Source organism: Pelmatolapia mariae, linkage group LG17 (genome assembly GCF_036321145.2).
Source record: "Pelmatolapia mariae isolate MD_Pm_ZW linkage group LG17, Pm_UMD_F_2, whole genome shotgun sequence".
Taxonomy (NCBI): domain Eukaryota; kingdom Metazoa; phylum Chordata; class Actinopteri; order Cichliformes; family Cichlidae; genus Pelmatolapia; species Pelmatolapia mariae.
In genome coordinates this window covers 16,196,540-16,213,262 of record NC_086242.1, presented here as the reverse complement: position 1 = coordinate 16,213,262, position 16,723 = coordinate 16,196,540, and the positions used below count along the sequence as shown (strand labels likewise).

General features: G+C 40.3%; 2 protein-coding genes across 2 annotated transcripts; both read left to right on the top strand.

The window, feature by feature from the left end:
• Nucleotides 1-2,110: 2,110 nt before the first annotated feature.
• On the top strand, nt 2,111-3,513 carry myf6 (myogenic factor 6). The gene is made up of 3 exons (XM_063500857.1): nt 2,111-2,617; nt 3,235-3,322; nt 3,431-3,513. The coding sequence occupies exons 1-3, from the start codon at nt 2,111-2,113 to the stop codon at nt 3,511-3,513; spliced, it is 678 nt and encodes a 225-aa protein (XP_063356927.1).
• A 6,229-nt stretch (nt 3,514-9,742) lies between these two features.
• myf5 (myogenic factor 5) lies at nt 9,743-11,774 on the top strand. The gene is made up of 4 exons (XM_063500856.1): nt 9,743-9,840; nt 9,900-10,356; nt 11,280-11,352; nt 11,575-11,774. Exons 1-4 carry the CDS (start codon nt 9,743-9,745, stop codon nt 11,772-11,774), a joined length of 828 nt encoding a protein of 275 aa, XP_063356926.1.
• The last annotated feature ends 4,949 nt before the right edge of the window (nt 11,775-16,723 follow it).

Here is a 16,723-nt window from a genome sequence, read left to right as displayed (position 1 = left end):
GCTGGTATTGATGATTAAGAAGGCTAGTCAGTTAATGAGACTGAGAATTGAATGAATTTTGTTTGAAGATGTCCCGTGGTTGACGCCTGACGCCTCCAGCACTTTGTGACCCTCTCAGTGATTAAGAAGGGTGGAAAATGAAGATTATGGAAACTCTCCACACTCTCTTTCTTTAGGTTTAAGAATCAGATTTTTACAGCAATGATTCTTAACCTTGAATGCCAGAATGGCAGAAGTCTTTTATCTATTTATACAAAGCATTGTTTGCCATGTAATCCTATTAGGAAAGTATTATTTCTAATCATTCATTTGTACAATTAAAACTATGCTGCAGACAACCACACACTGAAAAAAAGGGATTGGCCAGCTCTTGGATTTACGTAAGCATCTTGTGTCTATTTAACACAACTGCCTCATGCTTTAAAGTTAAGTGTAACTATATAGTGTAGAAACTACATGATATGCAGAGAGGCTAGATTAAATTGTTCATATCATGTTTGAGTGAAGTAAGTCAATAATATAGCAATGTTAAATCCCGCGACACTGCACGGGTTTCAGTCTCGCGCTCTTTGGATCGTGGTTTCAGGAAGGCATCCATCTCAGTCAAGTCGAACAGTCACCTCTACTTTTTTTGGTATACCAAAAAAAGTAAATTGGGTGGTTGTTACATTAAAAAAGTCTAACTTGTAATTTGAACACAATAATTTCATGTTTCTATGAACGTAATTAAATCATGAAGGATCTGTACGAAATTCAACAACTTAATTTGTTCTTGTTGAGATGACATGATACAATCTAGTAAGAGTGGTTAGTTGCTGGACTCATGAAATTCACAAGATCGCACAAGATTTCAAACTGCAGGAAAATCACTGGAGTTATAAGAGGCAGACAACTACACACACATGTTATTGCTATTTATTGTGGATTAACCTGTCAAGAACAAAAACAAAAAAATTCTGCATCAAATACAGGAAATCATAGCTTTCCTGTGTTTCCTAGATTGTTGGCATGGTGGTTAGTGCTGTTGCTTCACAGTAAGCATGTCCTGAGTTCAAGTCCACAATCTGGCTAGTTTGTACTGGGTTCTCTCTGAGTATTCTGATTTCTTCCCACAGTTAAAAGTCATGCAGTTGTTAGAGTTAGGTTAATTGGTGATTCTAAATTACGGTTGTTTGTGATAGACTTGTGAGCTGTCCAGGGTGTACCCTGCCTTGTAACCTATCACTTCAGGGTTATTTCCCAGCCCCCCTGCAACCAGGATAAAGATAGGAGGATGGTAGTTGTTGTAGATCCATTCAATTTTTATGGTGACCAGACTCTAGACTTTGTTGAACATTATGTAATATGGAGACAACATGCAGTATTTAAGTGACCAAGTAGTATTGGGGTAAAAGTTATTGAATAGTGTTGAAATAAAATGACAAAATTGTGAAGGATTAAAATATTCCAAGAGCTCAACTTACTTCATCTAAACATGTTTCAATCGCATTTTATGAACACAAAATGCACAGGTTTATTGAATATGAAAAAGTTGTGTTGATTGAAGTCAGTTGTTTAAGTTTCTGCCAAAGCAAAACATTTGTGTGCAACCAATGTCCACTATTGAATCAAGTAAATCCAACATTGCCTTTTTTTCAGTGCAGCAGACATAGCAGTTAAAGACACTTTTTACAACCCAAGCTCTGTGTTGCCAGGTTGGGTTGCAACCCAACCTGGCAACACAGAGCTTTTGTCCAGTTACTTAAAAACACACTAATGAGTTATTAATAACTATTAATGAAGTGTTTAGCTACAAATTAGAGCCCCCTGTGATGTATGGATAAAAGCCAGAACTAGTAATCTCTCTATCCTGTAACATTTACTTTTTCATTGTAAAATATCATAACGTACATGCACCTGTTATGAAACCTGAGGGGACATTTCTGTCTGTACAGAGTCAGTATGTTGTGAAGACCGATCGAAAAAAAAAAAAAAGATGGTTGTTGCAGTGTGGCAGCCAAAGTGTTGGATAGAGTTTCACATTCTATATATAATCTGTTGACTTCTGTCCTTGCTGCTCTATTTAAATGCCAGAGACCCAGTGTGAAAACAGAGTGAGGAGCGCAACAATATGATGGACCTTTTTGAGACCAACAGTTATCTTTTTAATGATTTGCGCTATCTGGAGGAAGCCGATCATGGACCACTACAGCACTTGGACATGGCAGGGGTTTCCCCTCTGTACAATGGCAATGACAGCCCACTGTCCCAAGCGGGTCACGATAATGTCCCGTCCGGTGGGGAGAGCAGTGGAGAGGAGCACGTCCCTGCGCCTCCGGGTCTCCGGGCGCACTGTGAGGGTCAGTGCCTCATGTGGGCCTGTAAGATCTGCAAGAGAAAGACGGCTCCCACGGATAGACGTAAGGCTGCGACCCTCAGAGAGAGGAGGAGGCTTAAGAAGATCAACGAAGCCTTCGACGCACTGAAGAGGAAGACCGTAGCCAATCCCAACCAGAGGCTACCCAAAGTGGAGATTTTACGCAGCGCCATCAGCTACATAGAGAGGCTGCAGGAGCTGCTGCAGACGCTGGACGAGCAGGAGAAAACCGGATCTCCATGTGACGCAAAAGAAAACAATGTGAGCGAGTATACCAACCTGAAGAGGAAACTCCTCATACTATTCACATGAATGTGTAAATCTGTGCATCTGTAGATTTCAGATTATTCCCCATCCAATCAAGAATATCCCAGTTTGGACTTTTAATGTGTTTGTGGTGCTCATTAATGACATTATAACGTGAATGCTTATTACTGATTTTTTTTAATCTAGCAGTGTGGTTTTCACTAATAATATAATTACAGACTTCTCACGTCATGGTCTTTGAATACTTTTAATTACTTTCTTATTGAATGTTGAATGCTTCTCAGTAATAGCAGCCTGTTTCTGCAATAATTTAAAAGTTTTTTCTTCATATTACAGGCAATAATATTGAATTCAATTCGCTTTTATTTATGTAGCACCAAATCACAACAGTCACCTAATGGTGCTTTATATTGTAAGGTAAAGACCCTACAATAATACAGAGAATCAAACAAACTCTATGGAAATGCACTTGGTGACTGTGGGAAGGAAAAACTCCCTTTCATGAGGAAGGAACCTGGCTCATCTGCCGTGACTGGTTCGTGGTGAGGGAAAGAAAACAGGATAAAAGACGCTATGTGCAAAAGAATATGGATAATGTGTGTTTTTTACAGGTGGCCGGTGAGTACCACTGGAAGAAAGCCTCTGAGGCTTGGCCAACCTCTGCTGACCATTCCACTTCAGCAATGAACCACAGAGAAGGTACACACCTTGCACACTACCTTTGCTTGAAGTCAGGTGTAAATTAATTTAAAAAAAAATGAGAAAAACAGAAAACATCATGTGGTATCATAAGTCCTTTCATTTTAGGAGACAGTGAGTCTTCCGCGTCCTCCAGCCTCCTGCGGCTGTCCTCCATCGTGGACAGCATCACCAACGACAGCAGTCAGTGAGGACGTCTCAGAAAACTGAAACATTAGCAAACTATCTGACATTTTCAATATGATCTATTCTGATCATATGTGAACTATTTTTGCCGTACTAAACCATTCTGACTTCTGTTTGTAAGTACTTCATTTGTACAGGAAGAGCAAAAGATTTGTACATATTTTATATTAACATGAAGTTTAGATGTATTTATTTTGTGTCCAAAGGCTAACCTTGGCTTTAAGGAAGCTGAAATTCTCTTTATATGTTGTGCACAGCTGACCAACAAAATAAATGACACAGTTCTACTCTTGCAGTTGTGCAAACCTTGATATATTTATTTGCAAGGGCATCCCAGATTGGTGTTTGCAATCCATTGGATTTTGGATGGAACATCTGATCCTTATTAGTTACTCAGGACTGATACTGTATTGCACCCCCCTTTACCTTCAGAACTGCCTTAATCCTTCATGACATAGATGCAGTTGGTACTAAGCAGCCCAAAGCATGCCAAGAAAATAAAGAAAATAACCCCCAGACCATTACACCACCACCATCACTCTGAACCTGGGATACAGCTCAGTAGAAATCAAGACTCATCAGACCAGGCAACTTTTTCCCACTCTTCTCTTATCCATTTTTAGCGATTGTAGCCTCAGTTTCCTGTTTTTATGTGACAGGTCTTCTGCTCCTGCTCTGATCTGTCCAGGGTGTACCCTGCCTCTCGCCCTAAGACAGCTGGGATAGGCTCCAGCCCCCCCACGACCCTGAAAAAGGATAAGCGGAAGTGAATGGATGGATGATTAAATAGTTTGATTTTCAGTGGGCCTCCCCTGTCTTGTTCTCGGGCTCTTTTGCCACCTCATTTAAAATTGCCCCTGCTGGTTGCATTAAAAAAAACACAACAATTTAAAAAAAAAAAAGAAGCTATTTTCTCAAGATCTGCCAGTTCCCCTAACATTCAACATTCTACTAGAGGTCCATATAAACCATTTAAACTGCCTTGAAACGTTTTGCTGCTCTCTCTGTTCCAACTGGCATCCAGCAGGCCTGAGCCCACAACAGTAACTCGAGTCCCCTCCAAACACAGCGTGCCTCTGCTCTCCTCTCCTATCATATGTTGGGGACGTGGAAACTTGGGTTGCAGGCATAAGTGCAAAGCCCAGCAGGATAATGAAGTTATCTGAGCCATTAATTCATCATCGCTAGCTTCGTCATCTGGTGGCAAAGCGTTCACACACGAGCTATTTAAACGTGTGACATGATGCTAACGACATGGAAATCCACCGAGTCTTGTATTGACATGATAAAGGGGTGTTTGTTGATGATGTTGGGGGGGTGCGCTGCGCTCCTTCAGATCTTAGCAGATGACACAGAGCCATGGTTGACCTTTGAGACTCTGCCTCATCTCTCAGGCCTGCAGCCGCACACAGAAATGAACACACAAAGTGTCTCTCGCGCACACATGCCAAGTTCATAAGGAGTTAAAGACCTCAATGGAATATTAAGCCAAGGGAGAACAATGCATATCTCAAAGCTTTGCTTTAGTAATGGTGCAAAGAAAAACAATTTTACTCAAGTAGTGTGCTTGGAATCAAATTTGAGGTGTTCCTCCTCTAACTTTAACACACTTTTTGCTATGTATATTGACTCCTTTTCAATATCTTCAATAATTCATTAAAAACAACCAGGAAGAAAGTTCAGAGGTTTGGAGGCCTTCGTCTGTTTGGTGTTCTATGTATTTTAAGTAGTCTGAAGTGTGTTGAGTGACTGGTTCAGGATGCCAATACGCTCTACAAAGCTAATTAGAGGGACCTTTCTTCCCACAGCTGTGAGGCTTTTTTCATTCTATATTTTATGCCAGTGTTTCCTCTCATTAATGCACATCATTTACACATGCCCTTTTATTTATTAACTAGTCTAGACCAGGTAATTGAATTGAGTTTGTTTTTAATGTAGTGGCTCAACAATTTCCAACAAAAGAAAACCTGCAGCACCCTTACAAGATCTGTTGGTTTGTGCGTTAGGCTTTCTAGCTTTGGAGCAGTGCGTGTTTCCCTATCTACACAACACCTCTACCACATTTAATATAAAGATACCCGAAATCTTTTTTACTTCAGCATGCATAGGTGCACGTTCTGAATAAAGCACAACACTCTTGGTTTTTCTTTAGCTACTTGAGTGTGGATTAATAAAAATACTTCAAAGTTCAAAGTAAAAGTTTGTGCAATATTACTTTCGCAGTACTGTGTACTTTTATTCCCAAAATGAAGTTAACACTTCCAGAACCAAACTAAATTAAAGCTGGTAAACATACACTAATGCAAGGTTCTATATGATATGGTATTATTCAGCATACATACATCTTATACTAAATATCCTTTTTTTTTCTGTAGAAACCAGACAGAAATCCGATAGCGCTAACAGTAATGTGATTTTAATGGGCTCCTACTCACTCATTCTGATAGCAGTGATACTTACTTTGCAGCTCATATGTGTAGTTGTGGATGTAATATCTGTTACAATGGAGGCCGGTAATCACATTTAAAAAAAGAACTCAGATGAGTGTGTGGGTTTTTGGGGTGGTGGTGAATACAAGCACATTTCTTTTCTGTGCTGTTAGTAGAGTTGTATTGACTACATTTTGAACCTCAGTGTCTTATTTTTGTGTTTGCACCATCTGACTGTGTGCACGCTCACAGAAATAGCCCTGCTCTCTCCAAGTCCAGACTTTCTCTTGTCTGACTTTACGGGGATTTCGGTGTTACTGATGACACCATATAATTGTCATTTGGCTGTGAAGGCAGCGTTTTAAAAGTTAAAGCTGATGAAAGGCGAGCTGTTATAGGAGGGGGGATAAGCCTGGAGGCTGAAATGCTCTGATTTACTCAGACTTTTCTTGAATATCCTGCTAGGAAAGGATTCAGTACTGACGGGGCTGGCGGTGCACCTCTTTCTGCTCACTGCCAACACAAATGGTGTTGCCACTCATTTTTTTTCATTTGTTCTTGTGGGGAATGTAAAATGGACTTGGATTTTATGTGGGTGGGAAATTGCCTTTAACCAAAAACACTGCGCTTTGAAAAATAAAATCCATTGTTCTTTCTTTTGATTTTGATTTTATTTGATTGCTTTTGTTTGCTTTTTTCCTTTCATCCACAGCTTTTCATGTAGGGCAAACTGAGGTAAGGACCCAGTTAGGAGCAATAGAGTTTTTCTTTCAGATTATAACATTTTAAACATCTAATCATCATGATATTTTAACAGGGACGTGCCCACTGTTGGGCACTGGAAGGGGTCTTCCCCCCAGCAATACCATTTTCATGTCAGCATGCATTTTTTTTTTAACTGATAAAGCAGAAACAAAATAAAGTTTAGTTAAACTAAACTTTATTTATTTATTTATTATATTTATATATAATAGTTGCACTAACCCAAACCATTACTTTTTCTAAACACACAGTAACACATTCCTACTTAAAACATATTTAAAAATCATACAAATATGTGAACAACTGTGATCTGAATGTTTTAAGCTTAGGTCTTTGGAGTCCTCCCATTTTCAAATGTGTTCAGGGACTTGAAATAACGTTGGAAATTCGTCCAGAGGAACTTTTTTTTAAGGGAATATTTATGTTCACAAACATGAATCAGCACAAACTGCTGTTGTTTTTATATTTTGATCAGACATTCTGACTTCCTGCCCACCTCTCCATGACTTCCTCTTGCTCCTTCTGTGCCGTGAAGTTAACCTAATTCGAATAAATATATATTTGATATTTTTATTTTAAATAAAATTCAACTTAAATGTCAATAAGAAAGAAAAGGGGACATGGGCTGTGTTTGGCCTCTGGAGTGGGGCGTGGTAGAAAAAGTCTGAGAACCACTGGGTCAAGTGAACACATCGAGAGGTTCAATAAATCTCAGTGGGATTCTTGTAATTTACACAAACTTGCATTTTAAGATTGACTTAATTTTCACACTGTTACCTGCATCATAATCACGTACTTAATTACTCAACTTACATTTTACATATTTTTACATATAGAGAATATTTTGCTGTTATTTCAAAGTGACTGTAATACGAGAAAGTAAGTTTGTTTTTTTTCCTTTTAAAAAGTTTTGACATTTGTATTATTAACAATCCAAACGAAAAGCAGACATGCCGATGCATAGAAACCATTGCAATAATTCTTTATGTTCATACTTTACAAACTAATGAATCACCCTCAGTGGGACTGTCATAAAAAGGAATACCCCCCCCCCCCCCCCGCACACACACACACACACACACACACACACACACACACACACACACACACACACACACACACACACACACAAAGCCGCTAAACCACTTTTCAATCCCAACAACTTTTGATGGTATTCAAAGTGGCCACTCAGTACTTTTACTGTTCTGACAAGTATATACCGTAAATCCTATAACTCTGGATAGTTTGGATTTATTAAATAAAATTACATTTATTTATAGATTTCCATAAAACCGTTTATTTTGCTAAATGGGAGGAGGAATGTAAGCGATGCACTGCCTCTCTATCTGGGGGATGGTGCAGCACCAAGCAAGCAGCATAAAGTCAAAGCGTGAGGCACTTTAGAAGAAATAAGGTTTTCAGACGTGAGGCAGATGAAACATAAAAAGATCACCTCCTGCCCTTCACTTAACTCTGTCTTTGACCCTTGAGAACAACAAAAAAGCAACCTCGGAGATCTCCCCAGAGACGAGCCGAGTGCGCAGATCACATCTCCAGCCTGCGCGCAATATCGTCTCCCCGTATCATTACGCCATGTGCTGCACTAATCTAACCCCCCGGTTCAATTAAGCTGATGCCAGGTTTTCTCATTGTCCGAGTTGTTCTCAGTCTAAACAGCCTTTGATCTTCGCAGCTAGCTACAAGCTCAGGCGAGCCGATGTCTTCTTCAGCTGTGCCTAATCCAAACTCCGACGGCAATTCAGAGGCAGCAGCAGGTACTGGTGTTTTCTTAGGTGTGCGCAGTTCCCAGAGAAGTGGTGATGGGGCTGGAGGGAGTGGGGGTCGTGCCAAACGCTTTGACACATTGTGAGAAATATCCGCATTGTATCCTTGTAAGCTGTCACCAACATCATTACCTAAACCAGCTGGACTTGGTCAAACTGTGAAAAGCATCATTTCGGAATCTTTAGATGTTTCTGCAAATCTTAAATGGATACAGTTTATCTTCTATCTACAGGGATGTTGAAATATGGGGAAAATGCAATTTGAGAAAAGGCTTTGGCTCGTTTCACTGTATACTTTTATTCTGTTAAATTAGTCTCAAACATTGCTGATTCTGCAGTGTTGGCCTTCAAAAATTCAGCTCAGATTCTCTGTTATTGTTAAAGATGGATTAAAAACTGCGGGATGTGGGACTTGAATGTTTATCAGTCCGAAAAAAAAAGAAGTTGGAGAGCCACTACAGGGACAAATATTGAATTATCTTCACTGTAAACATCCTCACTCCGTAATCCCTGAGTCATCCCCTTGAATGAAAGCCTCTGCACCATCATGGCCATCTGTTGTGTGCTTGAGTCGTGTCAATAACTTTTAACGGTTAAAATTTGGTCCCTCAATGTTGCAGGGAGTTGTGCAGTGGTGTCAGTGCAATAATTACTGTTTTAATGAGCTTTGGCAAACAGGGATCGGCTCATTCACAGCACCTTAAGTGATGAGTTTGAGTGTTTGGGGGGGGCTTACCGCGCTAATGTGAATTCACAGGGCTTGAAATGCTACACCTTCCTTTGCAGCTGGGCTGCATCTGCAACGCTGTTGTCTTCACCGTAAAAATTGCCCTGCATACTCCAACAAGTGGTCACCCTCTTTTTCAGCAGAATTTGACTAAACTAAAAACACTCTGCGATGTTCATGTCTTCATACCCAAGTGTCACTTTCACTATGCGCTATGACATGATGCCTAAAGGCTGGTTACAGATACATGCAGCATAAATAATACATTACAATTCTTGTTAGCGCTTTAAAACATGCCAGCTTTGGTTAAAGCTGCACTCCCCTTAAACATTTCTAAGCCTTGTATTAATTGTGGACTTGTAAGAGAAGAGTGTTGATGAGTGGGAAAACACCAGTAAGTGCAGATGTGGGAAACTCCACAGGGTACTGGGGGGTGAGAAGCAGCGAGTTGGGATGGGGCAGGGAGGGAGAAGAGCCGACTCCTGCCTGCCTTCTGGCTGGGCCAATGGGCCATGGTAATTAGATCTGGCCAATGTGGGCCCTGGGCTTTGGCCTCGGGGCATATAAGGGGGGCCTGGGGCAACAGACCCCTCATATCACTCAGAGGTCTCTTCTCTTTCACCCAAACTCTACTACCCTCCTTCCTTCCTTTGCGGCCATCTCCTTCTCCATCCATTCAGACTTTAACAAGCCATGGATGTCTTCTCGCCATCACAGGTCTACTATGACAGAGCATGTGCTTCCTCTCCAGACAGCCTGGATTTCGGCCCAGGCATGGAGCTTGCTGGCTCCGAGGAGGACGAGCACGTCAGGGTTCCAGGAGCCCCCCACCAGCCAGGACATTGCCTCCAGTGGGCCTGTAAGGCCTGCAAGCGCAAGTCGAGCTTTGTGGATCGCAGACGGGCTGCCACCATGCGCGAGCGCCGGCGGCTGAAGAAGGTGAACCACGCTTTTGAGGCTTTGAGGCGTTGCACTTCGGCCAACCCCAGCCAGCGCCTGCCCAAGGTGGAGATCCTGCGCAACGCCATCCAGTACATCGAGAGCCTGCAGGAGCTGCTACGAGAACAGGTGGAAAACTTTTATGGCCTACCTGGAGAGAGCAGCTCTGAGCCTGGAAGCCCGCTGTCCAGCTGTTCTGATGGCATGGTAAGACCGCTGATCCCCATCTTCAGCCTCTTTATGCAAATGCCTGGTTTTATCAGGGTCTTGAGCAGCAAAGAAATTAGAACCACTGCACAGCAAATCCCGGAAAAGGTCTTTATTGTTGTTTACTGCTAAAGTCATTATCAGTGTTGAACAAGAGCACTTCTATCAGTTCTCTTTACCTTATCAAGATTTTTATTTCAATGCAGAACCCTGATTTCCGCTTTAGCAACCTGTTATTGAAATGAGCTTGCTTTGCCTCAAGACCATAATTATCATGGTTTTCCATGCATGACATACACCTCCCATAATTCCTTAATACAAACATCTATTATGTTGTCTTACAAGAATCTCCGTCCTCTGCTTGTGATGCTTATTATTACAGGTCATATTGACTCTCGGTTTGAAGGTGACTTTGCATCAAATAATACAAAAACAACTTATAACGCTGGATTGGACTAATGACTTTCCCACCACCGGACACTTTATAGCCCCATTAAACCAAGCTAAATCCACCTTACTGAAGTCTGGCAGGCAAAACTGGGCGCTTTTCTGCATTCCATCCTGACTGCATGTTCTGCACCGCTGCCAGGATTTTCTGCAGATTTACTAGGAGAAAGTGTCATCTTGCACAAACTGGTGTTGCTTCCACTGATACAATCGATTCGCTACACTCGGAGTCGGGCCGGGGAGGGGAGGGCACAAAAAAACACTTTGGCTTTAAGGTGCATGTGAAATAAAGAAGCCAATAACTTTGGAATTCAGGATTTATTAGCCTGTCCGGAATATCATGGCGGACACTGCCCTGGGTGTTTTCTTCCTATCCAATATAACACAGCGGTTTAAACAAACAGCTTATCATATCTGTCTGTTTGTAAGTATTTGAAGGAATTCAAGGGTAAATTCAATTTCTCATTTCCTTTCAGGCTGACAGCAACAGTCCAGTGTGGCAACAGCTGAATGCAAACTACAGCAACAGCTATTCATATGCAAAGAACAGTAAGACCTTTTAACTTAAGCAGCAGTTTGATATGAATATAATGTGAATTCTTGCCTGCAGGGCTTTAAAAAACTAATACCTGAACAGCAGATTATGTTATATTTAGACTTTATTTTATTAAGTTTCCAACTTTAATTTTGAGCTCTAAAGTCAGCTTATATAACATGTCGAGCTGTATGATCCAAACTTGGCTAATTTGAATTTGGGATCCTCTTCATCAGATAACATGGATGATAAGGCAGCTGGAGCGTCCAGTCTGGAGTGCCTGTCCAGTATCGTGGACCGCCTGTCCTCGGTGGAGTCCAGCAGCTGTGGGCCGGCTGGCCTTAGAAACACATCCAGCTTCTCCCCCGGCAGCTCTGACTCACAGCCCTGCACACCGGAGAGCCCCGGATCCAGGCCCGTCTACCACGTCCTGTGAAGGAAACCTTGCTTTGATGTGAATATATATTGCCTCAGGCGGGCGCCGTGCTTTTACCCAACACCAGCTGCATTTGCAACCAAAAGCGATAAGAACTAGTTTTGGGCAAGTGGGAGGAAAACCCAGCAGAACCTGAGGGACGCGCGGCGGCCAGCTTTTGTACTGTACATGAGATTGTAAATATGTAATGTAAATGCCCATTTATTCTATACTTTCTATTATCCCCACTGAGACATATTTAATTATAACAGCTGATGTAATGTTGCATTATTCAAAAAAGAAATGGTATTTAAGCAGTTCAGTTCAGTTGAGTGTGAGTTTTAGCAGGTTTTGTCCTGTTAAAAGGGAGTTTTTTATCCCCACTTTTTTATTTTTTAATTATTCTTTTTTATTGTAAAGTGTCATGAAATGACTAATGTTGCTTTTATTGGCACTATATATACATGAATAAAAAGTGAACTGAATTGAAGGAGTGTTGTGCTACACTGTTACATCCCCTGTTTTGTTCTTTGGTCTTTTTTCTACTTTTTTTTGCATTTAGAAACCAGTTTTTTTCTAGTTAATCAGGTGCTACGCTGAAATTTTGGAGACCGAAAAATAAAATGTCTGCAAAAAAAGTTGAAAATCCTAATTAGCATGAATCTCACTCACTTTAATAGAGCTTTTCAGCAAAAGTTAATTAATTACTAACAGTTCACCAATGCTGAAAGCGACTGCTGTCATTTCAGTTTTTATCTTTTGATCTCTTTGGCTTTTTGAAGATTTAAAAAAATATTGTTTCTAGAACAGGTAAATTATTCCTTACGATGGCAGATGTATATTCATTTGCAGAATCATGATTAGGAGTCTAAAAAACTGTCAAAATAAAAGGCCAAGTTATTTATTATGTGCCTCACACGTGGAGTGTCCCAGACATCTTGGAGTTTTCTTCAGCTAACAAGGTGTCAGGATCACTGATAGAGGTCATCTGATATCGTTTATCATTTTTACCCTGCTATAATCATTCATGTCGCCTGTTTGCTGATGAGTCAGTACAGCAGTGTAAAAGCCAAATTCGTGGTGTCTTTCCTGGATCACAGAAATGATTCAATAAAAACAGACAACTGTGTAAATAAAGGAAAAAATTCAAAAAAATCTCTAAACTCATTTTTGTGTCTCTGTACTCGTGAAGTGTAAAGCTGCACTCTTTGTGTGTGTGTATACCTGTTTGTTCCTTCCTACCAAATGTGAGTCATCATTAACACCCTTGATTACACCATCAACACAAGAGTTAAGAACAAATGGCCTCTAATTGCATGTATTGTGTGACTGAAGAGGAGGAGGCGGCGGAGGGGGAGGGGGTCACATATGTGTCATACTCCATCATGTCTTTGATCATGCACTAAGAAAGCTTGTTTTCAAGGAATGAGCTGGAAAGCTGTAATACCGTATCAGTGCATTTATCAGAAAGGTACGAATTTTGAAAACATATTATCACATAAAACCATAATCTAATGTAAACCACACAAATCTGATACAGCTCCACTTGGATCGTCTAAAGTATTACCATGCTGCTTTCATGTAAATGCATCAGTTATAATGATCTGTTTGTAAAAAAAAATTCTTATTTTATTCTTTTTTGTTGTTGTTATGTTACATAAATCTTGCTAAACAACACATTCATTTACTGCTGCTTATCCAGGTTCAGGTTGCAGGGAGCAGCAGTTTCAGTAGAGACACCCAGACCTCCCAGCCTGGGATGCCAGAGAGAGACATAATCTCTCTGGCATCTCTTGGGTCAGCCCCGGGACCTTCTCCATCACTGCAGACATCGTGTGAATCCATTTGTAAATTTTGTGCTCCTCTGTCCGCTCACCGAAAAGAGGTGAGCACTTCACCCTTTTTCCGGCCGAGGACCATGGTCTTAAAGGTGCTGATTCTCCACACTCTGATGCAAATCACCATAGTACACGCTTGAGGTCACTGCCCAATGAGGCCAGAAGAACCAAATAATCTGTGGGTGGCTTGGGATGTCTGTAGCTCAGGAGGTAGAGCGGGTCATCTGGTTTTCGGAAGGTAGGTGGATCCCTGGCTTCCAGCCTATATGCCTTTGGCAAGATACTAACCCCAAGATACTCTGTAATGTAAAAAGTCCTGAGGCCACTAAAGCAGGTATTGTAACTAAACTAAACTAAAATTTTAAAACACAGTAAAAGAGGAATCAATAACATAGACATTTGATAAAATACCACCCCACTCACAAAACTTAAACACAAAAAAGTATAAAAGTATAGGGAGACAAAACAGCACAGGGCTCAAGCATAATAAAATAACATAAAACAAGAGATAGCAGAGTATTCATAACCACGTGACTGATTAAACTTTTAATTTAGGTATCATCCCAATCTGGGTCCAAGGTCTGCAGGAGAAGAAGAAATGACACATGTTGATAACTCGAACAGAAGAAGCTGTTTGAGGATTTAGCTAACGGCACCAAAACGTTCATGTGTTACAGAATCCAAGATTTCAAGAGGAATCACTGAGCACCTACGTGCTGCTTATGTAAGCATCTGCATGTTAATTTTGTCTCAGCAAAAAATAAATAAATAATTATCACACTTAACATAGCACATTGCATTGGCTTCTTACCCAGAATTTAAATCGCCTGATCGTATATCATCATAAGGGTCTAATGTTAGGCTGCATGTGACCAAGAGGTTACAAAAGAAAATCTCAGAAAATTCATGAAAGTCAAATAAGTTTAAGTGAGATAAAAACATATTTCTGACAGTAGCCATATTTTAAAGGGCAAGCCATTGTTGACAATGTTTTGTGCATGTTTTTTATTTTTTATTTTACAGCATTTTGATCATAAAAACTTATTTAGATCTGTAATTAGATTAAATAGTTAATATGCATACATTTTAGTAATTGCGTCATGCAAATATTTTGGGAAAATAAATTGTGTTTGTCAATAAATAATGGATATTTATGATCAAAATTCATTTTTTGTATTGTGTGGTTTTGTTCTCTGTTTTTTTCTAATACTCTGAGCAAGAAATCTCCACTTGATTATCTCTTGCAGTCTCCACACTCAAAAATTTCCTCCCTATGCCAAAGGGTTTGTTAATGTATTGTCCAGAGTAGCATTTATAGAACATTTCATTCCTCACAAAAATTTCATTTTGTAATTTATTAAGCAATTAAAGAGAATTTAAAGGTCCTTCTGTGAATGTATTTCCTCTATCATGTCAGCAAAATGAAACAAGAATTTTTAACTTGACTTTATTAGCATATATTTAGATGGATAACATCCAATTTGCATATTTAACCTTAAATATTATAGAGGACTCCTCATACTAAAAACAATACTTTGAATGTAAGTAATTAAATTTGGTGGTTTCATGGTTTCATGCTGATGTCTATTAGATCATTTTAGAATACCAGCAAACGTTATGATAGCCACTTTTTATCCAGCGATGGTGTTAATAATCTTTAAAGAAACAAAGTAGCATTAAAAGAAATACAAGAAATATGATAACTGTGCAAGTACCACCAGTATTTATCCAGATGTACAGTCCAGGAAGTCTCTTAATCTGCCACTGAAGAGATAGTTGCAGTGTAACACCCTCCAAAAACAAATCCCAGCAGTTAAACAGTGTGTCTGTCTCAGCTACAATGCAATGAAACATTCTAGCAGTGGCTTGTATTTCACTAACCTCTGCTGTCAGCTGCAGCCTACACTACAAATGTCGCTTATGTAATTTTCCGTGGCTACCTGTGATTCATGAATCTCACCCTCACCAACCCCACACAGTGTCCACACCAGAACGTGCCAGCAGTTCACATGAAGGTTGTTGGGATTGAGCTTTATTTAAAAGGTAAAAGTTTTACAGGGACCTGTTTTTATTATGAGTGTAATAGCATCGCTCAGAGGCCAGCACAGTCATTCTTGTAGTACTGTGCAAGACCACAAGAGAGAGGTGTTTCTTGTATTTCTCCAACATGTGAGAGGCCATATTCATGAGTTTATTGATCATTATTTAAGAGCAGATTTTATAGGCCACAGGTTGTATTTATGTAGTCTCTAAATGATCCTCTTGATAGTGTTTCTGTTGGGTAATTCATATATTCTCTCATCTTTGAGGGAAATTCTGATCTCATAATGAAACTTTAACTGTGGGGGTCTTTGGAGAATTAAATCTGCCCTCTGGCAAAACCTGTGATGCTGCTCTCTAAGTGAGGAACCGCAAAGGCAGAAAAGGGAGAGGAGACGAATTTCAGCACACTTCTGAACTGTGAGCAACGCTGTAATATAAGAAACGTTTAAACCTGACGATTCGATCATACTACTGCTACTACTAACCTATCCATCCATCCATCCTGTTAAATAGATAAAGATAGAAGTGAGTAGGATGAAATATGGAGAAAACACACCTGGATGTTACGCTAACTGGCCACTTTATTAGGTACACCTGTTTAATTGCCCTGTAATGTAAATGTCCAGGCATATAAGCATGGTCAAGATGACCTGCTGAAGTTTGAGCATCAGAATAAAGAGTCAAAACGTGATTTAAGTGACTTTGAACATGACATGGTTGGCCACATGGGCTCTGCTGAATGTTTCAGAAACTGTTGAGTTAGTAGGATTTTCCTGTAGATGCATCCCTATGTTTCTGGGTTCCTACCTCACTGGAGAATGGCTGGACTGCTTGCAACTGATAGGAAATCAACAGTGACCCAAATAGCCACTTATTACACCAAGGTATGGAGAAGAGCATTTCTGAATGCAAGACATGTTGCACTTTGAGGCAGATGGGCACAGCAGGAGAAGACCACACCGAGTGCCACTTCTGTCTGCCAAGAACAGGAAGCTGAGACTGCACTTCATACAGACTCAAAATGTTCCCTGGTCTGATAACTCTAGATTTCTGCTGCAACATTCAGACGGTAGGGTCAGAATCTGGCTT